The sequence below is a fragment of the Ramularia collo-cygni genome (genome assembly GCF_900074925.1).
Source record: "Ramularia collo-cygni strain URUG2 genome assembly, contig: RCC_scaffold29, whole genome shotgun sequence".
Taxonomy (NCBI): Eukaryota; Fungi; Ascomycota; class Dothideomycetes; order Mycosphaerellales; family Mycosphaerellaceae; genus Ramularia; species Ramularia collo-cygni.
The window spans coordinates 102,132-129,371 of NW_019716283.1; the positions used below are offsets into that span (position 1 = coordinate 102,132).

The 27,240-nt window shown below is 49.6% G+C and overlaps 7 protein-coding genes; 3 read left to right on the plus strand and 4 right to left on the minus strand.

The window, feature by feature from the left end:
• Positions 1 to 1,697: 1,697 nt before the first annotated feature.
• RCC_11318 (uncharacterized protein) lies at positions 1,698 to 3,170 on the minus strand (the record flags this gene model as incomplete). XM_023776539.1 has 4 exons in its annotated part: positions 1,698 to 1,817; positions 1,870 to 1,920; positions 1,973 to 2,827; positions 2,886 to 3,170. The coding sequence occupies 4 exons, from the start codon at positions 3,168 to 3,170 to the stop codon at positions 1,698 to 1,700; spliced, it is 1,311 nt and encodes a 436-aa protein (XP_023632307.1).
• A 3,071-nt stretch (positions 3,171 to 6,241) lies between these two features.
• RCC_11319 (uncharacterized protein) lies at positions 6,242 to 7,343 on the minus strand (the record flags this gene model as incomplete). XM_023776540.1 has 2 exons in its annotated part: positions 6,242 to 6,719; positions 6,769 to 7,343. The coding sequence occupies 2 exons, from the start codon at positions 7,341 to 7,343 to the stop codon at positions 6,242 to 6,244; spliced, it is 1,053 nt and encodes a 350-aa protein (XP_023632308.1).
• Positions 7,344 to 9,658: 2,315 nt separating this feature from the next.
• RCC_11320 (uncharacterized protein) lies at positions 9,659 to 11,137 on the plus strand (the record flags this gene model as incomplete). XM_023776541.1 has 4 exons in its annotated part: positions 9,659 to 10,046; positions 10,098 to 10,408; positions 10,467 to 10,499; positions 10,559 to 11,137. The coding sequence occupies 4 exons, from the start codon at positions 9,659 to 9,661 to the stop codon at positions 11,135 to 11,137; spliced, it is 1,311 nt and encodes a 436-aa protein (XP_023632309.1).
• Positions 11,138 to 11,245: 108 nt separating this feature from the next.
• RCC_11321 (uncharacterized protein) lies at positions 11,246 to 11,827 on the minus strand (the record flags this gene model as incomplete). The annotated part of the gene is made up of 1 exon (XM_023776542.1): positions 11,246 to 11,827. The coding sequence occupies one exon, from the start codon at positions 11,825 to 11,827 to the stop codon at positions 11,246 to 11,248; it is 582 nt and encodes a 193-aa protein (XP_023632310.1).
• Positions 11,828 to 16,833: 5,006 nt separating this feature from the next.
• Positions 16,834 to 19,687, plus strand: RCC_11322 (uncharacterized protein; the record flags this gene model as incomplete). XM_023776543.1 has 4 exons in its annotated part: positions 16,834 to 17,802; positions 17,861 to 18,081; positions 18,146 to 18,993; positions 19,041 to 19,687. 4 exons carry the CDS (start codon positions 16,834 to 16,836, stop codon positions 19,685 to 19,687), a joined length of 2,685 nt encoding a protein of 894 aa, XP_023632311.1.
• A 1,157-nt stretch (positions 19,688 to 20,844) lies between these two features.
• On the minus strand, positions 20,845 to 22,854 carry RCC_11323 (related to protein kinase; the record flags this gene model as incomplete). The annotated part of the gene is made up of 1 exon (XM_023776544.1): positions 20,845 to 22,854. One exon carries the CDS (start codon positions 22,852 to 22,854, stop codon positions 20,845 to 20,847), a length of 2,010 nt encoding a protein of 669 aa, XP_023632312.1.
• Positions 22,855 to 24,241: 1,387 nt separating this feature from the next.
• On the plus strand, positions 24,242 to 26,473 carry RCC_11324 (uncharacterized protein; the record flags this gene model as incomplete). The annotated part of the gene is made up of 1 exon (XM_023776545.1): positions 24,242 to 26,473. The coding sequence occupies one exon, from the start codon at positions 24,242 to 24,244 to the stop codon at positions 26,471 to 26,473; it is 2,232 nt and encodes a 743-aa protein (XP_023632313.1).
• Positions 26,474 to 27,240: the final 767 nt, after the last annotated feature.

Sequence of the window (27,240 nt, forward strand, 5' to 3'; positions counted from 1 at the left end):
GTTGTCTGGTGTCAATGGAAGTCATAGGAAGCCACGCGAGCCAGTGACAGACAATACCTTAAGGTACAGTATGAGGACATGCCTCGCCTACCCGGCCAGTATCGGCCTCTGAGTGGGTAAGATTGCCGAAACCGATACCTATCTGCAGCCATGGCGCTGCTCACTCTGCCTTGTTGAGCCATCAAAGACCTGAGCCTTATGCGATCAAACTGGCGTGAGATCCATTCGCATTTACGTTGCAGATGGTCTGGGTGAGCTCAGTCCATCATCTTGCGAGCTCCGAGCACGGGCACGGACTCTTCCATGCCAGCAAAGTGTGGGACAGCTTCAAACTTCACATCTAATTCTCACAGAAGATATTGCAAGATTGCATATCTACAATGAACTCTCGGCGGCGAAAATGCACAGAGTCGGCCAGCCTTCAGTTCTGTTATCTTAAGCAGAGAAAATGCGGCCGTCAGCGTTAGTATTTGTCGGAAAAGAAGGCCAGATTGCAGTCCCCAGGGCTTGTCATTTCATGGTCGTTCCTCTCCACTTCCCTCGCCCATAACCTTATACTAGCGCCATCACATATTCGCCTCAAACACACAAGTAGAGTGAAATCCAGACGAACGACGTCCATTGTGATTTGAGGGGCGTCGGCGCAACGTCCCAACTTGTCCAGACAATCCCACCTCAAACAGGGCTTCGCTATGGAGCTTACGAGGTTCCTATATACATCTGTCATGCAAGTGTATCACTCATAGCCTGACCTTGAAAGCTGTTGGACAAGGATGCAGCCCTGTAACGTCCGCCACTGTTCTTGCCTGGCATAACCTTGCTTACGTGTCAAACCTACACAGGGACCATCCTAGAATCACGGTCTCGCATCGATGTCCCCCCATGATTCGCAAAACGACCATGTAAGGAGCTTAGATGGCCGGGCCGAAAGCACTGGGACAATGCTAAATCAACCTCCAGCCTGGCACGGAGGTGTCATATCCACCGCATTGGTGCTGCCGCTACAAACCCCATTCCAATGGCGTTTTAAGGCTGGGGGTGGCGCACATCACACGAGCTCGGACACATTCCGTCTGCATTGGCTAGACTCGGAAATGCAGGATTGTATGCCGAGCTTTAAGTATTTGACAGCACAAGACGACAACGCACACCGACTATCTGAAGTAGGCAGCGTGTCACCAATGGGGGCCTTACATTCCGCCTGCCATTGAATGCAGGTCAATTTTCGATAGTGCCAGACACAAACCTGACAGACAGGATGCTACTTCTKCTTGAGCCGTTGTTCGTTGCATGGATGGAGTCGCAATGACTGCGGTTCCTGACAGATCTGGGTCGCTTGGCAATCGAGCCTGCGCAGTGCTCTGTCAGGGTGCTGAGGTGATCGATTGATCGATCAACCGTCCAACGACCCGTCAATCTCGACGCTGCCCGGGCGACTACCAAGACTTCAGTCCTGGGAAAAACGGATTGACAGGGAGGCACAAAGCGTTGCGTCCATTCATAAAGACAACCATGAAACATAATAACCATTCTTTTGGTCGCTCTATGCTCTGTCCTGTCATTTGCCACCGTGGTCGGCGTCTGTTTCTATTCGTCAAAAGCAAAAACCGGCCTGCGTTCTGGTACATCACCATCTAAACTGAAACTTTTGAGAACATCGCGCGAGATCATCGCGCACCACGGACGTCGTGCCTGTTTCACATGTCCATGTCGCGACTGCCACCACGGCTCTTTTCCCGCTTGTCGCGGAGTTCTGGGCAACGCCGACGGTGGTTGATAAACCAGTTGCTTACTTGTGTCATGCTGATACCGGTTGCCTGGTACCAAGTCAGTCATAAAGGTGCCTGCCAAGTGAGAGTTGTGACGTACACTTGAGAAGATGGCCTTCTGCTCCTCACTGGGGTAAGGGTTTGTGATGTTCTGTGCGGTGGATCAGTGAATGTGCTAAACATTGGGAGCACAGCGATGGTACCTGATCAAACCATGTCTTCATAATCTCAGTGGATTGCTTTGGCAGGTTGCTTCTCTTTCGAGCTTTGCCGTGCTGATACTCGTAGTGACTGGGCATAAAGAAAGCTGGCACGTTGCTGGGATAGGCATTCTGTCCGCATGCATCCATAGACCTAGGCTGTTGCTCGTGCCAATGTGCGCTGTCACCATTCTCTGGATACCCATCCCTGACCGCGCCAGGATAACGCGATCCTTGGTGATATGGGAGAGTTCTGGATGGCTCGCGATCGTATGGCCTCGAATGATAGACGCTGTATACGCTGGCGGCTGATGACCTACGCGAAGCAGAGCGCTCGTCTGGATGCGCAAAACTACCACGTAAATCCCTCGCAAATGGATCTTGGACAGCCCCGGCAAAAGTGCCCATTCTGGGAAACGGTTCCGTTACGGCAGAGGTAGGTGTCTGTTCGGGTGTCTGATAGTGCCTAGCAGCGTCCTGATTGGGTCTATGTCCCTCATTCGTAGCTGAAGGGTATGATCTCGTCCAAGACGGGCTCACGGCGGAGTGAGGAGTTGAGACCGAGTGCGAAGATCCTCGGCGTGCATCCATACTGGGCATCTGTGATATCGGAGGAAAACGAACATTTGACCTCATTGACGAAGGATGGTGTTGCGGCTCAAGTGTCGCAGAAGGAGCAAAGTGTGAATACGATGGCGCCGAAGCAATGAGAGAGTCGGTTCTTTGCTTCTTGTTCGGATACAACGAAGGCGGCTTGTAAGTCAAGGCTGTGTATAGCGGCTCCCTTGGGGAAGGCTGCAGAGAGTTCCCGTTCGGACTCGGGGTCCTCGGCGGACTCGTAATGCTGTCACCAAGGATCTGAGAACAGTAAGTAAGCGCGGCGTGGTCGTGGGAGAGTGGTAGGAGTAGCACCGACCGTCTTAAGCGGAGGCAGTGAGAGTTTCTGCATATCCGTTTGGCGATAGGGAGGAGAGGGCTGTCCAGCAGAGTTGTGACTGTCATGGCGCATATGGGTGACACCACCACTCCGCAACATAGGATCGCGAGCTGGATGACTGCTATCCGGAGGACTCTGGCTATCGTTCCCACTCCTGGACGTCTCTGGAGTAGGCAAACGTGGAGGATGTCGATGGTCTTTTAGTCGCATGCGGGCTTGATATCGGTGATAAGACTGGCCGTCATCTAGCGTGAGGCTTTCCATGTTGATAGATTGACTGTGTTGGCGAATGTTCTGTCCTGTGAACATAAGAAGCAGATTCGGTAGATAGAGGAAAGGTGTTGCGAAAACAATCAAGTAGGTGGCGACGATTGGGAGCTGGACAGGCCGGAAAAGAGTCCTGGTTGGTGTCTTAAAGGTGCTCGGCCTGAGTGTTAAGGTGGCTCCGGACAAGCGTTTCCTTCGAACTCATGGACAGGGCAGTGGACAGCGTGCTTTCAGCATTGCAAGGGTAGAGTAGACTGTTGATCCTCGTGCAAGCCGAGACTGGGAGCACATAACGGGGCAGGTATTCCCTTCGAAGACCATTGAAAATGAACCAGGACCCAACTTATCGGCGTCGACCTCCCGCATGGACTCTGCGCGCGGTTCAGGGTCAGTCTGGCGGGAATTTCTCGTTACACTCATGCAGCATCGAAACATTGCGCAAATGATGCAGGCAAGGGTGCAGCTTCCCAGGATACCATGAAAAGAGAAGACCTCTCCTGCGATCCCGTACCCTGACGCCGGACATTCCCAGCATCCAGCTCCCAGCGGCCCGCACTATGGCGCTTGCACCAAGCATCGGTCAGCGTCATACACCATGGTGGCCAGATGCAGTCAAGTGGGTATTTGACACACGCTCTCTGCCACTCCACTGGCCCCGCCGTGACGGTTCTGCTCCGGTTCGGGCTGTTGCAAGCCTGCTCTTCATAGCCTCGTGAGAAGACCGCTCATCGTGCTGCTGTTCTCGGGATGCTCTAGCCTACGACGCTTGTAGCAAGGGCTTTGCAGATATGCGGCATCAAGGCACGAGACATCCGGACGCGAATGCCTGCTGAGCTGCTTCTTGTCTGCACGATCCCAGTCATCATCACAGATTCGATACAAATCTCAGAGCATAACTTTAATCCACTGACAGTAAGAGGCCCTGTCCCGCTGTCGGGTGGCTTCGCATCCAGTGACAACTTGGACGTCTGCCGTCAGTGTTTCGGTGAGTCCCTGACTCGTGGGCGGGTCGACAAATACATGCCTTAGTGGGGCTCGGAGTCGCAACCTCGTGAGTCGWAGGGTTTGTAACGTGTGAAAGGATGGCCGCTGCTGCGCCCTACTACAGTACGCTCTCCGCACAGTGCTCACCGCACGCACCGCGGCGCCAACGGGCCGTCTCGTGTGTGCCTGCGAGGCCGTGCATACCAATGGCAGGGAGGCACGGAGGTTTGCGGCTTGCCAATAGTGCAGCGCGTTGCAAGTTGATGGCAATTGCTGCGCGGTGAGGTGCACGCTGCAGCCACTGATCTCGGTTTGCAGTTTCGGCTACGGACCCAGGTGCTCGGCGCTGCTGTGGATCTGCGACCTCGCGACACTCTCTGGCATCTGCGTCCGCGCYGCGCCTGTCCTTCGTGCGGATGACGAAGGACGGTGAGCGATCGGGCACCGCGATAACCAGACTGCCATAACACGCGGGCGGCGGTGACCAGCTATTCGGGAAGTCTGAAGTTTGACACATTGCAAGGAGGAACACACACAAGCAGGGCAGACGTGACTCGAGCTTACTAGCGCAGGAAGGAACGGCGCGGCACCTCCCGTCGCCCGGCATCCACGAAGATGTTGAGGAGGATGTGAACGTGGAGACCTCGCCACATCGCGAAGATGCAAACATCGCTCGGCAATCAGGACCGGGGGCTGCCCCCGCCCGTCGCTGTGAGATGCAGTTCACGTCTTGAATCGAATACGTTTTGGCAAGYGAAGGCGATGGCGCGATCATCGATGGCTTTCTACCCGACTGTGCCTGGCCAGTGACAGAGCCAGATCCAACGCAGTGTAACCACACCATGAGCGTGCATTCTCCGCCTTGGGAGTGCACCGATTATGGGGCAGTCGACATGTGGTGGGACAACGCAGGCGGCGGATCGCATGAGATCGCAGAGATGTCGCACTCCCAGCACCACGGCGCAGCTCATTCAACACCGACGGATAATATGCTGCATCGAGCCTTATCTCGCGATCGGCCGCCGTGGCTAGGTGCGCATACCCTTTGGAAGGCTCTCCACCTTGGTCCACTCGGCCTTTCAAGCACCGCCTCCGCCGCTTTCCATGTACCGGGCAGTGACAATGCATCTCTTTTGACAGCTTGACAGCCCGTCTCAGATTTGAACACTCAAGTGACAGTGAGCACAGGAGCCCGACACAACGAGCCACCGGGTCCATTCCACGGCCAACGAGATCTCGACCGAGCATCTGCGGTGGGTGAGAGTGCATCACTAGCCATCCGTGATGCCGGAAACGAGAATGCCACTGAGCCTCATGCTGTGCGCAGGGTGGCTTGGGAATGGAGGTATCATAGCATGGTAATCTAGCACGCGGCTAGCACTTGGAATAGAGTGAAAGTCATGTGCGATGTATGCACTGCAGTTATGGCGGAGCCGAGATCGCATCGGCCGCATGCATCCTTGAATCCTGGCTCTGCGCTTTCTCACCATCATGATGTGCCGAGCAAACTAGTGTCGAGGAGAGGAAATATGTACTCCTCAATACTGCGAATGTGCGACGACCACACGCAGCGCCTCCGGCATGCAGCTGACAGCCTGCACTGCGTGGTTCGCATCGCACCGTCCACTCCGTATCTTGGAACGGGCGAACTCCTCTGGGTCGTCACCAGATCATGAGCCATGAACCAGGTGTCTGACAATCGTTCCGACTGGCCTTGCCATCTCGGCGGCACCTAACCATCCTTGCACGTCTTGCACCCCCGCTCACCTATGTGCGGATTCCGTCGCACGCCGCCCCTCCTGTCGTCGAGCTGGTCGACGAGCGTCGGATAATGTTACATTTTGCAAGGGAGCGAAGCGGGATCACGAGACGACAGGCCTACATATTTGAAGACCACTCTTGGGCCCAATAATGACCAGTCGCTTGGCACTTGACGCAGGCTCTCCCGCTACCGCCGGTCTTGGAAAACAAAAATCCCATTCCTCCCGGAGAGACCCATGTGGTCGATCTGCTCATTTTGCATTTGACTTTAACATTCGGCTAAATTCTCATGATTTCGTTGTTGTCCATATTCTACTTTTCGTCTATCGTATGAAGTATACGACCAAGGCCGCACAGCAATACCAAAGGAGTGGGGTCATACGCATTCCTATTATCGCGCTGGATGTGTCCATCAAAGTATCACTGGTGATATCGACACTGCCAGTTGGCGAGATCCCGTTCAGGTTGTCTGCAACTGCAATCGCCGGTCCAACGTTGAAGAAGTCGACAAGCATGAATGTCGGAGCCTTTCCATAAGCGGATGCACACATTGCCGCATGGGCACCAAGGTTTCCCGGAGAACCACCGGGCGCATTCGTCGTTCTTATGTAGGTTTCGTTTGGCGATTGGATGCCGAAGGCCTGATCTTCGTAAAGGAAGTGATTCATTAGAGAAAGGTACCCAGACAAGATTGCTTTAGTGGTAGCGTTCGCAATGCTTGTGGGTCGTTTCGGCGAGCAGGAGAAATCACCTGGCACGCTATTATCGTAGCTGTTCTCAAAGATGTACGTAAACTCATTCCTGGCCGTGTCAGTGTTTGTGTGAGGCGGCTATCGAGGGATGATCTTACATCAGATACGGTGCAGCAGTGTTGGATTCCAGCGATGCTACAAAGTTCATCACCCGAGTACCGCTGCCGATTAGGGAGCCGAGAGTTGGCCAACTCCMGTTGGCTGCGATGGAGGGAGGTGTGTAAGCCAGATCAACGAGACCAGACGTCGTATATGCCTCGGCAAGAGCACTTGCAATGGCGCCAGCTCCATTCACCAGCAAAATGGTGATCACTTCGTTCGGATTAGAGTCCATCCAAGTCTTGATCTCACTCAACCAGCTACTAAGTGTCCCTGAATCTAGAAGGCTACAGCTCGAGTGGCAGACATGCAGAGCTGTGGAGTCGCTAGKTGTTTGAACTTGCGCTGTAAGAAGCCGGACACCCGCTGCAAGTTGCACGGAGGTGTTGTAGTACTGATTCCCGCTTGTCGAAAACCCCGTCGAGGAATCTCGAAGGAATGGAGAGTTATGTGCGCCAAGGTAAGTGATGTTATTGTACTGTCGTGAGCAAAGTGAGGGGCTGTTGTTGCAGGTCTGTCCTGACACTTCATACAGTCCAGCGCCGAGGAACAACATTATCTGATGGAACCGCATAGAGAATTGAGCTTGGATCAAGAGGAATAAAGATGAATCGATGTGCTTCAAGCGGCCTGAAGTAGGCGGAAGTTGCACAGCGAATGTAAAGCATTCAGCGAGAGGGGAAGATCGCAGAGATGAAAGTAGCAATGAAAGTCACTGGTTTCATCATCTCGACACCTCGTCGCACATTAGYAGGCAGTGCAGTGAGCTTCAAAAACCGCAGGAGGACATTTGTGTCAGCCGCTCGATGCCGAGCCGCCTCGGAATAAGGATAAGAAGCCTTGAGGTAATGCGTGCACTGTGATCGCAAGGTGCGAACGATTCTCCAAGATTGCAATGCCTGCGCCGAGTAGGGATGTGACGAAGCTCGGGCAGTGAAATATTTGATGAGAATAGAGAGTGTGGTGAGGAAACGACGGAAAGAGCTGTGCGTGAGCTGTATCTATCTTACCTGCGTGTCAGACCGCATATATCCAGCGCAGTGGATGGCACGCATGCTGCCAGTATGATTTGAAGACTCATGCTCGTCTTGATATCATTACCCACTGACGATACCAGCATTATCAGCGTTTGGAAAGATTTGATGTGAAGTGAACCAGGAAGCGGCATTCACCAAGCTAGCCCTGTTCGATCTAGCCTCGAGCCTATTTCCATCTCCATCCCCTTCTTCTCCGAGACATTCGCGATCTTGCTCTGCTGCCAACAGGTACGTTATTATCTTACAACATCGGTCGCCCCACAGAGAAATCGCCAAGCAGATAAAACGTGCTGAGGTGAGCCGTTGACTGTCTTAGGGATCGCTTCGTAGTCATGTGAGCCGAGAACGAGCCACACACTTCACCTAACATCGAGATCGCAGAGTCATGTTGTCCAGATCGCGGCCTGCATGATGCATCTAGCAGTGTTGACCGCAAAGCGAAAATGCGATCGCAATGTGGCCTTACCTGCATTGTTCGGYGTGGTTCGTCGTCGCCCCACTCAATGGCTGAGCTGACATGTGCAACATACCTGCCACCTAAGATCAGATTCGCGACCAACACGCCTATGAACATGGCCGACTCATCTTCAACCAATCGCTATCGAGCTCCAGTCTGCGATTAATATGGGGATTCCTTTCGGWTTGGTTTCAGCCTTGACGGCGCCGGTCAGTGGCTAAGCTCCGACTCAAATACAATACTTGGGATTATCCTGGGCCACAGCGCCCTCACCCTCGTATTAGATGAGCAACTTCCGTGGGGTGAAACAAGGAGCAGCTGGTGGATCTTTAGTGGCGCCAGGTTAGATGAACTCGCACCATGCACGATACAAGCACCTCCCACGGACGTCTCTGCCCACTTACACAATGTAACGGATGGACGCTCTGGAAATTTTTACGATGTGCAAATGCGTCAGTTATGCATATCAGGAGCCCTGGGACAATGATTCCATTCAACATGGAGAAAGGTATCATTCCTTGCATACTTCCTAGACACATGTCGCCAGTGCAGACATTCAACACACTACTTACCTTAGTGACGAATGAGCGCAATCCGTACACTCGCATCCAGAAAGTTTGAACAAACTGGCGGTTCGGGGCTGTAGCCTGGTCTCTCTAGACCCTCAGGTTTGCTGTTCGCTACCACGAAGGAAAACATCACCGGTCCAGATCATCTGCGTTCTAGTGCCAAGCCTGATCGATACGGCTCCAACCGCGAGCGATGTCAAGGTAGCTGCAGTGAGCCGCCAAACACGGTGACGTTGTAGATTGGACTCTGTGCAGGAATACAATCAGTCTATTGTCATTCCGCCAAGGCATACTGCAGCAGGCCTGCCACACATTGAAGGGGCGAGAAGCCTTGGGTCAGCAGTGCTCACTCTCTAAAGCTCCATACAACGACCGCCTATCTTCTCAGAGCCTATAGTGGACCTCGAAGATTGAGTGAGTAGCCGTCCGAAACGAGAGTATAGAAGTCTCTGGCTAGCTCCATCCATTCCATTTCACATATTCGAATATGCTACCAACGTACAAGGTCCGCCGAAATTGAAGATTGCCGCCTCTCCCTGTAATGAATTGACGACAATGCTCACGAACAGGTAGCTATAAGCACAAAAAGCAGCGGTCCTATGGAGAGTTAAGTAAATTTCTTGTCGAACAATGTCTTCTTATCGTACTGTCGTTATTGCAGAAAATACAAGACTTTTGCCTGTGTAGCACTGTACCAAGGTTGTCATCTCCATGTTTGATGACGTAATGCTGCACTCATGCACGAGCAACTTGAACATCGGCTCAAGCTTCGAGTTCTGAAAGCATCAACACATCACCGCTGATCTTACTGGAAGATCGCCCTAGGATGAGCTCCTTCCTATCCAGGCTACGAGGTGGCTCCGATTCCGCGTTGGATCCCGCGGTGCAACATGAGCRAGACAAATACCGACTCTTGGTGACAGCGGGACCTCAGTACGACCAGAGCACCCACAAAATCGTCAGAGTCAACACCGAGATTCCCACCATGATAGAGAACGAATTCATGGTGGCCAAGATAGTGGTTCGTGTCAAGGGATTCCGTGGCCTTCCTTCCTCAAGTCCATCGACATCGACAGAATACTTCACAGACCCAATGCATTCTCGGGACCAGTATTCACTCGGCTTTAGCTTTGTTCCAAAGCAAGATATCCCAAGTGTAGACACCGTTTGGGGCAATGATTTTGACCATCCCGTCAGAGATCGCATACCACCTGGTAACGCGACCAGACTTCAAGATTGTCAGCAGTGTTAACAAGAGTTCCTAGGCTTTAACACTGCGTTCCGCATCGTCAAAGAATTCATCGATCCAGGACTTTCATGCGATGCGTACGCAGACGAGCCGTGGTTATACGGACCTAGTTTGAGTTGTTGGTTCGCTCTACGTATAGGTGAGACGGTAAAGGAAGGCGATGACTTCCCAAGTCCAGGCGTGATGCACGAAGGTGCCGACGGAACAGGCCAGGAGCTCAGAGACAGACTCGGACTTCCCAGTAACAACGAGAAGCGGAGAAAACACTTCCTCGACGCGGAGAATCGCCAGTCTTTTGTTTTTGAAAAAGGCAGAGTGTACAGCGGGGTGAGAATAGGTGTCCACACCTTTCCAACGTAAGATGCTCATGCTCATTGGATCTCAGGACTTCTACAACGGTTTCTTGGACTTTGGAAACGTATGTACGCCCTCACTTGCTGGCTAAAAGGGGGGATCGCTGACTGCTGTGATGACTAGTTCATGCTGAAGCTGCCAGGCTTCAGTCTCAAGGTGATAAAGTACGTTGGTGACAAGACGCATTGTTTGAGATACGTTTTCAAAAATCGAACAACTGGAGATATGTTTTTCAACGTAAACTTCACGCTTTTGTGGGGTGAAGAGCTTCAAAAAGCATTGGAGAAAGATGGCAAGGAGCCGGACCCAGAACCGGCCATCTCAGCTTCCACGGATGTTCGGCACACAGCAGACCACCAGTCGACTGGACTTGATGAGCATCAAGAAATACTACACACACAGCAGCAGACAGATAAAGCAGAAGGAACATCGGCAGATGTTGCAGCTCCACCAGCAGCGCCGATCATGCGGCTCCATCCCGGAGACCATCAAGCAACTGCACAGAGCTTCCCCAGTGGCTCTGGACCCCAGGCTGCATCGGCGGGATCACCAAGAATGCAATTACATCCTGGAGATCATGAGGCGGCCGCAGAAAACATGTCAACAAGAGCGAGCCATCCAGTTGATGAGATAGCCATGCTACTCCAGCAGACGTCCACAGGCCAGCAGATGGGCGGTCGTTWCTTGGAGACCAATCATTGAACGAGATCCCACCCGCGGTCAAGAAATGATTCTGGAGTAGGAACAAGCTATGTGGCGAAGTTTTACTCGATGATAGGTAGGTCTACCTTATTGCAGACCTCATGCTTCTCAGCACTCATACGGCTTCTGTCCAACAATGTTTCCTGGTGGCGTGTAGCGAGCAACTACATATGTCAAGCCGGACTTCGACTTTGCTTTTCCCATACCCAGATGTGTCGTACTGTGCCAAACACACTGAGCTGCAAATCCAGCGTTAGTGGAGCACAGCGCAACATAGTATATCGTTTCTGGCCTACTGAAATGACCAAGATTCTCCACTTCCTCCTCAATCTTCTTCTGGCTCGTATCGGCGAGCCATACTTCCACAGCATCGATGTAGTTGCTCTCGGCGGCACTGGCGTAAAGATTCTCTCCCTGTCCCTGGACCCCTGAGCGCTCCAGCTTGTCTGAGATTGCGAGAATTCTGGCGTATTCGGAAGCCATTGCGGCAAGTTCGGCATCCCATTGCATTATAGGACATTCTCTGGGAATTCTCGCCTTGTTGTGGGCTCGGACGGCGTTTTGGATCTCACTCATGTCGCTCGGTCCGCTGTTATCGGTATGTTCTGAGGAAGTTGAAGCTGGAAGCGAGGTTCGAAACGATGTGCTGTCCTTGAATCTTTGCAACATAAGGTCCGTGGCGTAGGTCATTGATGAAACGGGGGCGATCGAATACTTTGGTAGTAACCAGGTTGCTCGAAGTCAAGTGTGAGGTATTGTTCAATCGTCTGGATCGAACTGCATGGCACACCTTCAGCGTGGAGGTACGTCCTAAATCAAACATTTAATTTGGAGAAGGCAGCACCTGCCACGAAAGCGCCTTCTCTTGATGGAGAACTGCTTCAGATGAGAGAACGTCACTTACGACCTTAAAATATGGAACGCGTGGAAAGTGGTGACTCGAGGTTCAAATGTCATTGAGATTTGTTCCGACTACATTGCCAATGCTTTGAGAATGCCATGTTGAGGTCCGTGACGAAGATGCGATGCTTCCATGATCAAAGTGAGTGAGTCCAATATTAAGGAACATGTAATGTCGGTGTCGGTGTCGGTCTTGGAGTTGTGGCTTTTCATGAGCGGCTTTGGCGTGATCGAAACGCCGAAGTTCATCCGGCTATTTACGGTGCACGGCTTGTGTTGTGGGGCTCCCGTCCTTTCCTCTCCCGAGCCCCGACTGTCATTCAACTTCTCCCAGAGCACCGCAGCTTACATACAGTACAAGACTACTCTACCTTGCGATACAATGGTTCATTCCATCTAACAATCAGTTCCGTTAACTGGCGCACTGTAGAGACAGCGGAATGTACGGTCTATTGTCCATGATGGCTTCCATGTCCAAGCCACCGCAAGCATTAACTGGACTCATTGGCCCTTGCCGCCTATAATACTGGACAGTTGGAATCCCAAATAAGGTTTTATTGGCTCACAGCCAAAGTTGAAAAAGTAACATCACGTGAGTGACAGCACGTGATACCACGAGTTCTTTTGAATCCTCCGGCTGTTTTTTTAAGTCCTCGCTTTAGACCCTTAGAATTTACCCTACATTCGAAAACTACGAGTTCTTTTTACTCCCTTATACTCTTAGAATTTAGGTACTTTACTAGAACGACCTAGGATGTTTTAGTAATCTATTAAAAAGCTTCTAAATAAATTAGTTAAGAGCTCTTTCTAATAATAAAGTAGGTTTAGGCGCTAAGAGTAGAAATATTTAATATGGTATCTTAACTAATTACCCTTATATTATTAATTAGTAAATATTACGGGCGAGTAACGTATATATAGGAGCTTAAGTAAGGTTTTAACTAAATAAGTTCGATAGGAAAGAGAACTATTCTCTACGGATTCCGACGTAAAGTACGCGGATACTAAGCGTTCTATATAGGCTACGCCTATACTTTAGCCTTAGAGCTTCGCCTATTATATTACTCCTCTCCTTCCTCTTCTCCTTCCTCTTTAGCGCGGAGCGCGGGAAAAAATTCTTAGGCTCTAGCCGCTTACTTTATTACCGCCCTCTACTTTATAATTAGATAGCTATATACGTATATATACGCTTCCTATCCTTCTTATATTCCGCTCTTACTTTACTTTACCTCTCCGTACTAGAACCGTCGAACTTAAGCTAAAAAGCGCTACTAACTTACGATTAGAGTTATTTACCGCTACCTTACTCCGCCTTACTTCGCTATTTACTATACGTTCCGCTACGTATATATAGCGGATCCCCCCCCCCTCCCCTCTTTCTTTCGTTAGCTATACCTTTACTAACGTACGAATTATTACTCTTTCCCCCCCTTCCTTCCTCTTAGGAGGTACCCCCTTTTCCCCTACTTTCTAATAGTTTTTAACCGGTTTCCTTAGATAATTAAGCTAAACTATATCTACTATATTAGCTACGCTAACTTTAGGGTTAATTATATAACTTAGAAGATAAGTCCCCGAACTCCGATACTTTTCCTACGCTCTCTACTAATATCTTAGTCTTCCCGTACTTAAGCCTATAAGTTATACTCCGACTAGCGTTAACCCTATAAGGCCTTATATATATATACCGGGTTCCGACCGCTTTACCTCGCTAATCGTAGGATTTAGCCCGTCTCTTTACTATACTATATACGCTACCTAGACTAGAGCTAAGAATAAGGAGGAAGTATAAGATATTACCTACTTCCCGATTATTTTCTATTAGCTTATACGCGTTTTAGCGAGATTATCTTTAAGAACCTTAAGACCGCTATTAAGGTTATTAAGCCTTTAGAGATTCTAAAACTCTAGATACTACTTCCTTTATAAGTTCTCCGCTCTCTAGCTCTTTTTCGTCGCTAACCGAATTTTAGTTATATATATAATACTCTAAATATTACTATTAATACTAAGGCTATATAAGCCTCTCTTATATAAGTTTACCCTATTTTCCGCTACTTCTCTATCGCTAACTATAGTAGTCTTAGTAGTTTAGTTCCTACTTTATAGCTAGGAAAGCGCCGTTCTTAGCTTAAGTAAATAGTATTTTAGTTAGGCTCTATAAGAATAACCTTAAAATCTATAAATCTCTTCTAGTATATCTAAGAAATAAAATATTACTATTATAAAACGTCGGTTCCCGTCTCTTTTTCGTCGGTTTCTTATAAGTTCTATAATCTCTAATAAAAAGTCCTAAAAATAATCTTATAACGCTTATATTCGTAACCTATTCTCTAAAAGCCGTTAAATAACGGCTAAAGTCCTCTAAATCGCTCTAAACTCTAGTAATCCTATACTCTACCTTTTATCCTCGTAGTATCCCTTTTTAAGTCCGGCGTTTAGTCCTTACTTTCCTTTATTTTTCCTTAAGGCCGTTATTTTCTACTATATTACCGTATTAAGTCTTAAAAAGATCTAGAGCCGTAGTATCCGATAAGTTTTCTAAGGGTTCTTATATAAGCTCGTAGTATCTAGCCTATTTTATTAGTACTTCCCTCCCCTTTCCTTTATTTCGAGGTTTATTCCTTATATAGAGAATTTGCTCTACCTCCTACTCGTCGTAAGTCTTAAATAGTACTAGGTCCGGCTATTTATTATCGGACTCCTACTTAAGTAGAAGGTCGCTACTCGCTAGCCTTAGCTTATCCGAGTAGAATACGGGGTAGATATTCTTAAAGAGCCTCGTTAACCTAAAGAATACTAGCGATAATACTTTAGAGATAGTATATTTTATATATCTCTCTACTAGACTCCTCTTCGGCCGGTTAGTACCGTAGTTCCTTAAGTTAAGCTAGACTTTATCGCCGACCTTATAGACTAGTACTAGTTTATATAACTTATTTACGGCTTCCTCTTATTTCTATACGAAATCCGCTATACTAGCTTTAAGATAAGGTAGTAATTTCCTTAATCTTTTCTACGAATTAAGCTACTTGTTCTATAGTAGCTAGAAGTATAGGCGTAGCCTATATAGAACGCTTAGTATCCGCGTACTTTACTTCGGAATCCGCGGAGGATAATTCTCTTTCCTATCGAACTTATTTAATTAAAACCTTATCTAAGTTCCTATATATACGCTGCTCGCCCGTAATAGGCGTATTTAAAGTATTAAGGACTAAGATCTATTAGTAGACTTAGAAAGAAGTGCCTTAGTATTCTATTAAATAACTCGCTACTATAGAATATATTACTAGTAGTAGTAAGAAGTACTAGATATATTTTAAAGCTAAGTTTAAGTTCTAAAATCTAAAATAGGATCTTAACTAATTAATCTTACGTAACGTATTAGTAAATAGTGTTAGACCTATTTAAACGCTAGGTTCTAGGACTATATAGTTAAGCTTAATATATTAAGATGCTCTACTATATCTAAAATATATACTATTATAGAATATATTAGTTATTAGTATTACGCGTATTCTAAAATTAAGTTCTAGTCTTATAGATACTAAGATTTAAAGACGAAGATCTATTATTAAAAGAAAATAATATAGCTTCTTAACTTAGACTATAATATCTAACTTTTTACTATTATAAGCCGTATATAGTATTAGTTAGAAGTATTAGACCTATTTAATAACTAAGACTATTACTAAGTTCTAAAAACTAATAGCTAAAGATAAAGACCTATTATTAGTAATAGATATAATAGTAAAAATTAATATTTAGTTATATTACGCCTATTCTAAGACTAAGCGTTTAATAAATTAATAAGACTAAAAGCACTATTAGTTCTAATACTACTAAAGACTTCTATCTACTTCGAAAGTAAAACTATAGTCTACWTAATAGCGCTAACCTCTATTATAAAGCTTAGCCCTTAGTTAATAAATAGTATAATATTAAAATAGCGATTAGCTTTAAAGACTAAATTCTAAGAGATTAACTTATAAATTAAGTATTATAGCCTTTTAACTATTAACTTTACTAGAAGATATTAGTTAGTAGTTATAGACCTATTTTAATACTATTAGAAAGAAATACTACTTAGCGTCTTAATAGCTTACTACTATAGAATATATTAGTTAGTAGTATTAAGGCTAAGTTCTAAGAATAAAGAGTCTACTATATTAATAATAGTGCTAAGTTTATTTATTAGAATCTTATTCTATATAGACGTTACGGTTCTTAGAAACTTAAGAAGTATATAATAAAAATAAAAATTTCTAATAGGTGAATTCTATAGTTAGCGTAAATCCTAATAAACAGCTAATAATAATACGAATAACTATACCAATTACGTACTAGCGCTAAGGGCCAAATACTTGAGCACAGCTCGCCTAATATCCTTTATCTCTTCTCTTGCTCCCGTCATCGCTGCCATTATTGCGGTCGGGCGAGTGAGCTGATTCACGACTGCAGTAGGCGACGCCACGATGCGGGAGGAGCTGTTAATAGGGACAGTGCATGTACATGTAAGTTAGGACCCGACATACGGGACTGTTCTACATCGAAGGCGAGTCCGCCGCAGCCTCAGCCGCAGCCTTACGGACATTCCTTTCACTTCCACATGTCTTGAACGACTTCCTCCCGCTMACTTTCTCCCTTTCTGTTCCATCGTGCGACAAAAATCTATACCTGAACACATTCGTGCCTTCCCGACCGACTACATGCCCGCACCGATCCCGACGGGTACTCGCAGATTGCGGATCACCATCCGCGGACTCTTTGTCATTCGTGCTACAATTTAGCAAACCATGTCATCTTCGAGTCTCCCGAAGCACCATAGGCCATCGAGACACCCGGCCACTTCTCCTGATTCGACTGCCCAAAACGTTGCTGCTAGACACAGGCCAGGCTACGCACGCGTAGCATCCGTCTCATTTACTGAAGACATCATCGCCCGCGACATAACAGATTCCATGACGGAGGAGGCTCCAATACCCGGGAATCATGGACTGGGCATCGCAATGTCTCCTGGAGCGGAGCCAGACCGTATTAGTACGCAATCCATCTTGCCTTCTCCAACCACACCAACCCGGATTKGCATTGGCATTGGCATTGGAGGGCAGGGTTCCACGATTTCAACCCCTTATACAGGAAKCATGTCTGGGAGTACACAATTCGACGAGTCTTTTGGCAATCTGGATACCTCTTATGCGGCATCCAAAACGATGAAAAAGGAGTCCAGAACCTCGTTGCAATCCACGATTCCGCCTTCCACGTACGCACGATCGGATGCTGGCTTACTTTCGATACGCTCTCGCTACGACGACTTCGAGCCACATCACCATTGCCAAAGCACAAAAGGTGTGAAGCGACCACGATTCAGCAGTTGGGTACCAGTCACCATCCTCATCCTGGCCGTTTTTTCTAGCAGTTTCTCGGGCATATTTCTGGGAATTGCTTTGCACAGAAGCAGTCTACCACCAGGAGGACGTCTGAAGCCTCCGATGGCTGCTTYCCTCACGTCAATGTTCGCCAAATTGATCGAACTGTCCTTCGTCACAGTCGTTGTCGCTTTTGTTGGGCAGGCTCTGGCACGAAGGGCTTTCAAACTTGAAAATGCGCGTGGCGTTACGCTCGCGGAGATGTCAATGAGAAATTGGATTATTGCCCCGGGGAGTATGCTCACCAACTATGAAAGTGTGCGGTACGCTGCGATCTCCGTGCTGGGATTGATCTCTCTCCTGGCGACGCTTGCTGCGATTCTCTACACATCCGCTGTAAGTCGTTCTGATGAGCGTGATCCTGTACATCTGTTGACCGTCGGCGTGCACTCAGGCCACAGCACTTGTTCAGCCACAGCTGAAGTTCTCTCCGTGGAAGTCTGAGACCCTCGGAGGGCTGGTCAAGAGCCAGTGGGCGAATCCGTTATATATATCCAGCGGCTGCAAAACACCAATAACACCCGCATATGACAGCGACGACGACGACAAGGCACGAGCAACGGCTTGTAGTGAGATCGAGCATGCTGCAATGGCATATCACAACTACCGCACCTGGTTAGTCCTGCTTGGATCTCGCGACTGTTTGTCAGGCGAAGAACTGACATTCTCGGGTGTCTAGGCTTGGGACTTGGAGCGACATAGTACACAACGGCTCTGGCAGTTCAGATATCAACTTGCGACCGATGGGCTATGCGCTTCACCAAGACAACACTACCATTATGGCGCCATGGATCAACAAGCAAAACATAACGACACACAATGGCACACGCTGGGTGAATGAGGTTACGATGGCGATGCCCCATGTCGGCGTCATACAAGCAGCAATGGATCCAATCAATAAGTTGATACAACCCGATGACTTGGATGGTGCTCAGATAAATATCCGCGCGTCTGTACCGTCCCCGATCGTCAATGTGATCTGTCTGACGTTGAACCGGCTGGATCTGAAGCCTTTTGTTTACGGTCTCTGGGATGGACAGGCAGATGGCTGGAATTACACTACTGGTGCAGGCTGGCCAAGAAACTATGGGTATGCGGACCMGTACCTCAATGGGACCGAATTCGACGATATATTCCAATGGGGACCCGACAAGGGTGTCAGTCGATTTCCGCCAGTGTTCCCAAAACTTCCTGCCGACTACAACACCCTAGTCAACGATACTACTGGTGTCGGAACCTGGGGACGCAGAACAATCTACATCCTTGGGAAAGGCGGTYCGCTGGATTACAGTAGTAGCCCTACGACCGCAGATGGCGGCAACAACTACGCGCTGTGTCAACTACAAGCAGGACTTTCCTCGAATTGCTCGACACACTATAACGCATCTAGCAACGGAGCCACGATGGAAGCGATGTGTGAGAATGATGCAGATCCGCTCCAGTACTGGAAGAGTTCCAGCACAAGCTGGATAGGCAACAACACGTTCAATCCAGACTGGGCTAATATTGCCGGAAGCTGGGCGAAAAGTATCGCTTCCTCACATTCGCGTATAGAACAATGCTGACATCAATAGGCCTTTCACTGAGTGCTGGTCTGACCGACGGCAATGCATCCAATGCTCGAGTGCTCACGCAGATGATCGCCACGAAGGAGGAGTACAACGTTGCCCTACCGTCCATGGCCGAAGCGCTGGCCGTTCTATCCGGTTGCACGTTGATCCAGTCAATCACCGACACGCCATTCGTGGCGCAGCCGTGGAACTACACYCTCCCTATCATCGGAACCGGCCAATATCAGTACTTTAACGCCTCCGTCCGTGCACAGAAGTACATATCTGGAGGCAACCGGGACTATCAGATGGCCTTCCACCTCGTGTTGTTCGCTGTGTTCCTCATGAACTTCATGATTCTGGCATATTTTCTTGTACACAAGGAGTGGTACACGGACTTCAGCGAGCCAATGAACCTCTTCTCGTTGGCAGTCAATAGCCCTCCAAGCGACAAACTGGCGGGATCTTGTGGATGTGGTCCCTCAGGAGAGCAGTATCGTGTGAGCTGGAAGTTAAACAATGATGAAGGACATTTCTACTATGAGGCTGCTCCGGATAATGTGGTTGTGGTGGATAGTAGTGGGCTGAGAAGAAGGTGGACTAACACTTTTGAGATGATGGAGAGTCCAATGGCTGCTGTGAAGGACAGGTTCAGTCGGTCGTACAATTGAGCGGATACTTTGTCGAGTGGCCCACGTAGCCAATTAACAAGGGACAGGGGAGCGGAGAACAGAGACTGCCGGTCTCTACATAATAGATGCAACAAGCTTACATCTCTGGCTATGTTCAGCAGGATATGAGCATCCAAGTCCACCTTCCAGGGCTGCTTTGCTGGTGTGGCGCCGAGGGTTAGGGTTGGGGTAGCGCAACCTCCATGTATCCCGGCACTAAGATGGATCCATCGGCCAGAAAACCTCATAAAGTACGTTGACTTGGTCTGAAGGAGCAATGGCTACGATGATACAAGGAATTTCGGTAGAAACTTCCAGATCACATAGTTTCGTCTGGTGATAACAGAACAAATTTGCTGCACTGACTTGCCAAAGAAGACACTCCCCGTCTGTGGCATGGAAACAGGACAAGAGAGAGCGAATAATAATGGATTTGTCGTACCCAGACAGCTTGAGATGATGCAAGGTATTGTTCAATGTGTCAGATCACAATCAATGTGACCTATCTGTGCATGTCATTCACTTCAGAATCCATAAACTCATTTCTCCTTGCCTACGTCGTCTAACGAGCACGGAAAATGATCATGTATACCATCTGACGCCTGTATGGATAGGAGACCCGCAGTGGAACGAAAATGCCGAGCTCCTTCCCATCTAAAAATTTCGACCACTTCGAAGGCGAGTGAGTGACTGGTTCCAGCCACTCGCGTCAATGTGAAGACTCAGCACTTCTCGAGAAGGAGGGACATGTATCAAGCCAGTATGTCTCACGCCCATCCTTCAGTAGGCATCCAGAGCAGCGTAGTACATCGTTGACGTGTTCGCAAGATATGCAAGTTCGGGACTTTGCTTCGCGTGGCAAAGTCTCACCATACCGTAGACTCGCGACGACGCTCAAGTGAGCGAACGCTATGCTGCAATATGCAGTACGTCAGCCCAGTCCAACAATCCCACTGACTTACATCATGCGCAGCCAGAAGGCTGCGATTGCGAGACACATTATGCTCCAAACTTCAACTCATATACACTCACTCTTCTCGGGTATCTCTTACAAGCAAAGCACGCCAATCCCAGAACACCCCAACGCAATCTTCGCCACCATTCAAATCATACCTCGCAAGGTCAGCGAGACTTTTCATCCTCCGAAAACGCCACAATCAATCTAGTTCCTGATCCTCGTCCGCCTGCAGACCTCCAGGTACCTTGATACCATTTTGCACCCACGGCAGCTTCTCAATCTCCTCCAAAGGCTTCCTTCCCATGCGGACTTTCTTGAGCAGACCTTCGACACAATGCTGAGCACCCTCAAAGTCTTTACCACGTGTGGGACTCCAATCGCCATCCTCATCTCCAAGTCGACACCAAATCCAGTCACAGCGTGCAATGCGATGAGTATTTCTACTGCGCTCCGGTTTCCCAGGAGGTGCATCAAACGGTAATCGACCTTCAAGAAGTGCGTAGAGAAGAACACCTAGTGCCCATGCATCTGTGAGGCGTCCGTCGTAAGGCTGTCCCAGGAGGATCTCGGGCGCCGCGTAGTCTTCACTTCCGCAGCGTGTCGTTAGAAGAGGAGATTCCGGTGGCTCAGGTATCCGCCTGCTCAGACCGAGATCTGTGAGGGTCACGATCGGCTTGGCGTGCGTGGTCGGGTCCTCTAAGTTTTGTAGTGCAGATCCGGACATGTTGACAAGGACGTTCTCAAGTTTAATGTCCCTGTGGACAATTCCGGACGAATGCAGATATCTCACAGCACTGACGAGTTCTGCAAACATCCTCTGAATGAGCGGTGGAGTCAAAAGTGCACGCTTCTGACTTGCAAAGTCGAAGAGATCGCCACCAGGGCAGTATGAGAGGACCAACAATGTGCGTGAGGCTTGATGCTCGCAGGCCTTGAGTTGGACCAATGACGGGTGGGATATGCTCTTGAGCATCTCCACTTCACGTCTCAGGCTCGTTTCGATACGTTCTTCGTCGGCGCCTCCCGCCGGTCCATGCTCTAGAATCTTGACAGCGACCAACTTGTGCGGATCTAGATGCGCCTCTATCTCGGGTGTAGGATGTGCAGTGATGTGCTCTCGAGTCGCCAACATCACGGTGGAGAAGGTGCCCTGACCGAGTTGTCGCAGCTGCCTGAACTTGCGACGCTTGTTATGAATTCCACAATGTATGACAAGAAAGTCAGAGGGCGTGCCATCCTCTAGATGCGGCAATTCTTCATCCGTTTCGTCGTTTGCCGAAACACTGTAGGTACTTGCAGGAGGAGTGGGTAGCTGCTTGGGTTTTTCCAAAGTCGGCGGTGCCGTTGCGGTAAGCCCTCGCTGTGTTGCAAGGTATGCCTCTCGCTGCATGTGGTATTCTGGATTCTCCAGACTGGTCGTATCCGCTTGGCCAAGGGTGACATGTCGTGGCCGTACATTGTGCAACTGCTCTGGAACAAAGTCGGAAATGCTGCGGTTCCGCGAATGAGAGCCAGATTTCGCCAAATCCTGTGCCCCAGCCATACTTGCAGCATTCGCGACTGCCGCTTCGTGCATTAGACTGCCGTACGCCTTCTTTCTTTTGGAAGGCGACTCTGGAGAGGTGGGCAGGGAATGCGGCTTGCTGAGGTACGTAGAGTCACTCTCCTCACGCGAACTGACTGAAGCTCGAGTCTGGCGTCGACGCCAGACTGTGTCGGAGCCCACCACCGGCGAGGGCAGCGGAGTGAGATCGGGCATCGCCGCGAGGAACGGAGATGGCAGGGCAGGATTGGATCCGGCACTGAGCGAGGATGTCAAGCTCGACATGGACATGTTGGAACGCAGGGAGGACTCCATGGCGGGCAAGTGGCTGGAGGTATGAGACGCAGTCGAGTCTATTGGCAGATCGGAACCGTAGGAGATGGTGGGCGTCTCGTTGTATCGCGATCCACCTGCAACGGCTTGTCCGTCGACGTCGGTCTTTAGTGTGAGTCCGGCGCTGGCTGGCGAGACGTGTGCGRTGCTTCTGTGCGGCAGCGCAATGGACGTGTCGACGGAAGGTGGAAGGGCGGCATTTTGGGCAAAAGCCTGGCTGTTGCTCGCAGATGACTCTGGCGGTGGGATCCGGACGTCGGATCGCGTCGAGGCGGCGGGACGGTCGGTGCGGTCATGGTCATCGTCAGGGCGCGGGCGAGACGAGGCACTCATATCCGGGTCGGACGAGATGAGATGAGCTGGGCTGGGCTGAGCTGCAGAGGCGTGGGGGGGTGCCGGCCGCGTCACAACACTCGACAAAAGTCCACGGCAGTACAAGCCCCAGTCCAAATGCAAAGCTCGCTCGCGACAACCGAACTGCGGCGCGTGTTGACAAGGAAGTTGGAGCTCGATTGGCAGGTGGAGGGGGACACAAGCGCTTGGAGATCCTAGCGTGTGCCGATCGAGATGAGCGGCTATTTTTGGACTTCACCCTCCCCAGGTCGTATGGTCCGCTAGAATAATAACAACAAGATATTCGCAATGCTCTACACACTTGCTTTGGGATGTGTATTATTGAACTGCGCAATCTTTCTCCACCAGCTCATCAAACATGGATGAGCAGCCCTTGGTTGGAACAGCCGCTAGAACCTTTGCCCCTGAGGGTCAGAGCGCATCATTTCCAGCTTTGCTTTTCCCTCCCATGGGAAGACATGCAAAGGCATGCTCGGAGCGTTTCTACTGTCAAGCATTGGATGTGTGCWAAGCTTCATAAACGTTGCCGCGGAGTCCGGCACCATCCAAAAGTGGTTCATTCACTTCAAAATAAGCTTCAGTGGTTTAGTGGTAAAATTAATCGTTGCCATGTGCATGATCGATTAGCCCCGTGGTACGTGAACTCGACAGTCGATTATTAGACCCTTTCTAACAACAACTGCAGTTCGATTCACGGCTGATGCAACTACCCCAAATCAATTGGTATACTGCAATTACCAGGTTAAATTCCTGGATTACAGCTTCTTTTTTGCCATTTTCTTTTGGCTCCAACACCATACGCTGATGTTTTGGCTGCCGCTTGTTGGCAGACCGTAATGGTGATGAGCAATTCCTCAACCACGATATTCACCGGAGAATCTCACGATTAGTAATAGCACCAAGTTTGTCGAACGTTTGCAAAAGCTAGCTTTTTGCTCGATGTTCCGCAGCGGCGCGGCCGACACGGAACTCGTGTGTCGGGTCAGCGCTTCAAGGATCCGAAGACAACACCACTTAGGTACCTTCTACTTCCCCACTCTCATTGTGTCGGATACTGGCCCATCGTCCAGAGCCGGATCAAGATGGATATCTGAGTGCCGCCAAAACACCGCAAAGTCGGGCCGGAAACGTGCACAATCCATTTCGTTATTGGACGGCCTGGCCTGGCTCATGGGCAGTGAATACGTTGAATACCTTACACTGGCCGTGAGCTGATGTCCATCTCCTCGAGAGCACCCCAGCCATGGCGTTCGTGGCTTGATCAGCAGAGGCATCCCCYCAGCTCGCCAATTTTTCAGGTAGGCACCCAGCCTGATCCCAACTCAACGTACTTTCCTTGACTACATTCCTCATATTCACACTCTCGATGGAGTCTCTTCCAGAACCCAAGCAATTGCCATTAAGCARTGAGCTGCCTCTTTCCAGGAYGAAGTCCGGAATCACGAGCACCGATTGGATATGCAACCAATGCGCCACAGCATTCGAGGACATCATCTCCCAGCTGGAAAAGAGCACCAAGCCAGCCGATTATGAACCTGTCTGGGCCCTCCATCATCCAAACGTGCCGTCACTTCGAGCATCGACGCAAGCAGGATGTGGCGTTTGCAAGATTGTGATGACCATTCTACGAGACATGAATGTCCCAGAGCATAGCGACTCGTCAGTCGAATCGAAATACTCCTGGCCGGACTCTGCCGTTCCAAGCGAGGCAAGATGGGAGCGTCTCAGATTCTACACTGACCCATTGCCATTGAAGATAAAGKAGCTATCGCCTCGTGGCGCAATGCGTTTTGGCTACTACATGTTTGATAAAGAGGACCAGAGAAACTCAAACCACTTCAAAGGAAATCCACCATGGCTGAGGATATCGCAACAGAGCGCTGTAAATCCCCAGTTGATCGGACGTGATGTATCACAATGGCCCTCAGCTGACTTGGCGAAATCATGGCTCGTTGCTTGTCTGAGTGAGCATGAAGACTGTGGAGGTGACAAGCAGAGTATCCTGCCCACGCGCGTTCTGGAGGTAGGATTCGATGAAACTGGCACGGGATATCGGGTCAGGCTTATACAAACAGAAGATCTTCCCGGGCCTGCCACCGGTCTATATGTTGCCCTTAGTCATTGTTGGGGATTAAATCCCCCGAAAGTGCTAACAACAATCGAGACGATGTCGAGTCATCTTCAAAACATCCCCTTCGAGTCTCTCGCGCGTAACTTTCAAGACGCCGCCCGACTCAGCATCAAGCTCAACTTCCGCTATCTCTGGATAGATAGCCTCTGCATCATCCAGAACGACGAGCAAGACTGGCAGAAAGAATGCTCAAAGATGGCTTCGACCTTCCAGAATGCTAGCCTCACAATCGCAGCAGAGAGTGCCTCGGACGCCCACGCAGGGTTCTGGAAAGAAAGAAGTCCGCCATCCGGACCTTCGTGCAGCTTTTCATTGCCACGGAAGGACGGGTCTTGTCTACATCTCAAAGCTATACGTGACGAAATCGGSGACAAGCCTTTCCTGGGAACCGAGCGCCCGCCTGTACTGCGTAAGCGAGGTTGGGTGCACCAGGAAAGACTTTTGTCACCCAGGACTCTATACTGTGGCAGTAAGCAGATGTACTTTGAGTGTCTGACCTCACAACGATTTGAAGAAATTCATCCTCCCATACCGCGCCGCTTCTCATCCGAATCGGATGTTCTTCAGTTCTCCATCAGAGCGCCGTGGTTACGGGAAGCTGATATTGATCTTCCGGTAAAGGATGGATACAACGAATACTACAGTATTGTGTCAGACTACACTCGCTGTAAGCTGACAAAGGAAGATGATAGGCTCGCCGCGATCTCTGGTATTGCTACTCGCTTTCAAGAGTATAGTAAAGATGACTATCTTGCAGGACTTTGGAAAGGAGACCTAATGAGAGGACTGTGCTGGTCATGCACGGAACCATACTTCACAAGAGATCTGCCTGCGATTGAGCCCWCATTCGATCCACCAACGTGGTCTTGGGCATCCTGTCGATACGCTGTGACTTGGCGTGCTAAGGACTTTACAGGTAATGCTCTTTGGCCCACCAACTTCCTGAGCGCAAAAGTCCAGCTTGTGGGTCAGGACAAGTTCGGGCAGGTTTCTGGCGGCGAGTTGCATCTGTCTGGAATGGTTCGCGATGGATACATTGCGAGAGCATCGGACCTGAAAGATCTGCCTGACGCACCTGATGTCAGTACAGTCGCTGGAATGCGAAGTTGGCTGTATAGCGCACGCGGTCCAGATATCCGTCGCAGTGCGCTTCAGCTCTATGCAAGCGAGGGACAGCGAGTAGGACTTTGTTGGTTCTTCAGTGATGTGCCACTGCTYTCTGAGAACGAAGTACGTTGTCACGGTGTGACCTGCTTGTTGATCGATGTGAAACCAGTCACGAAAAATGACACGAGTTGGTTTGTCTGGGTAGGTCTGGCTTTGGAGCCCGTCGCTGATAGGATTGATACGTATCGAAGAGTTGGTTTGGTGGTCAGGTGGACCGATAACGACAAATGGCTTGTTGGTGCTTCGGACAGTCTGCTCTGGATTGTAGGCGGAGAACGCAAAAGCGTGTGCATTATCTGACGAGATCGACGAATGTGCTCATGCACAAGAAGTGTCAACGAAACAGATGGCATGAAGTCCGACATTTCAAGGCCATTCCCAGAGCAACGTGCAGTCGGCCCTGCACATCTTTATACCCAGAAGTACGACGCATTCCCAGGGGAATGACGTCCTCATAGCTCTGATGCCTCTCGTGGAGTACAAACCCACTCCCTTGGGTCGTTGATCGACGCAGGGCGAAACGCGAACGTGAGCGTGAGGCAAGGAGGCATGTAGCACGAACCGCGGGGGAGATTGACCACAATTTAGAGAAGAGAACGAGCATACTTTTGATACGCGTACACGCGAACAAGACGTGGTGGAATAGCAAACGATTAGTCCAAAGAGGTGTCGGCAAGTTCAATGTCACATGCTCCTTCCGCTGACGAGCTTTCCAATATCAGGAAGGAACGACAAGCACGACGCCTCCTCCCTCTCTATCTGCAACGAATTCCTTCTCGAACAATGCTTCAGCTTCCGATGTTCGAAGGGATACCCAATGCGTCCTTCCGTGAGCAGGATCAACCAGCTCACCACGTACAGCATTCCAATCGCCTTCCCTTGGGCGAAAGAATGTAACGAGGCTTCATCTTGGCTGACTTCGCCCTCGCATGGCACGTCGTTCGTGTACGTTACCCAGCCAATCTCCTTGATGGCCTCGCTGGACTGTGCATGGGTAGTGAGTGCATACTCGTCGACATATTACTACTACTTCATCTTCTCGTTCTTCTTGCTTATTGCTGTTGTCA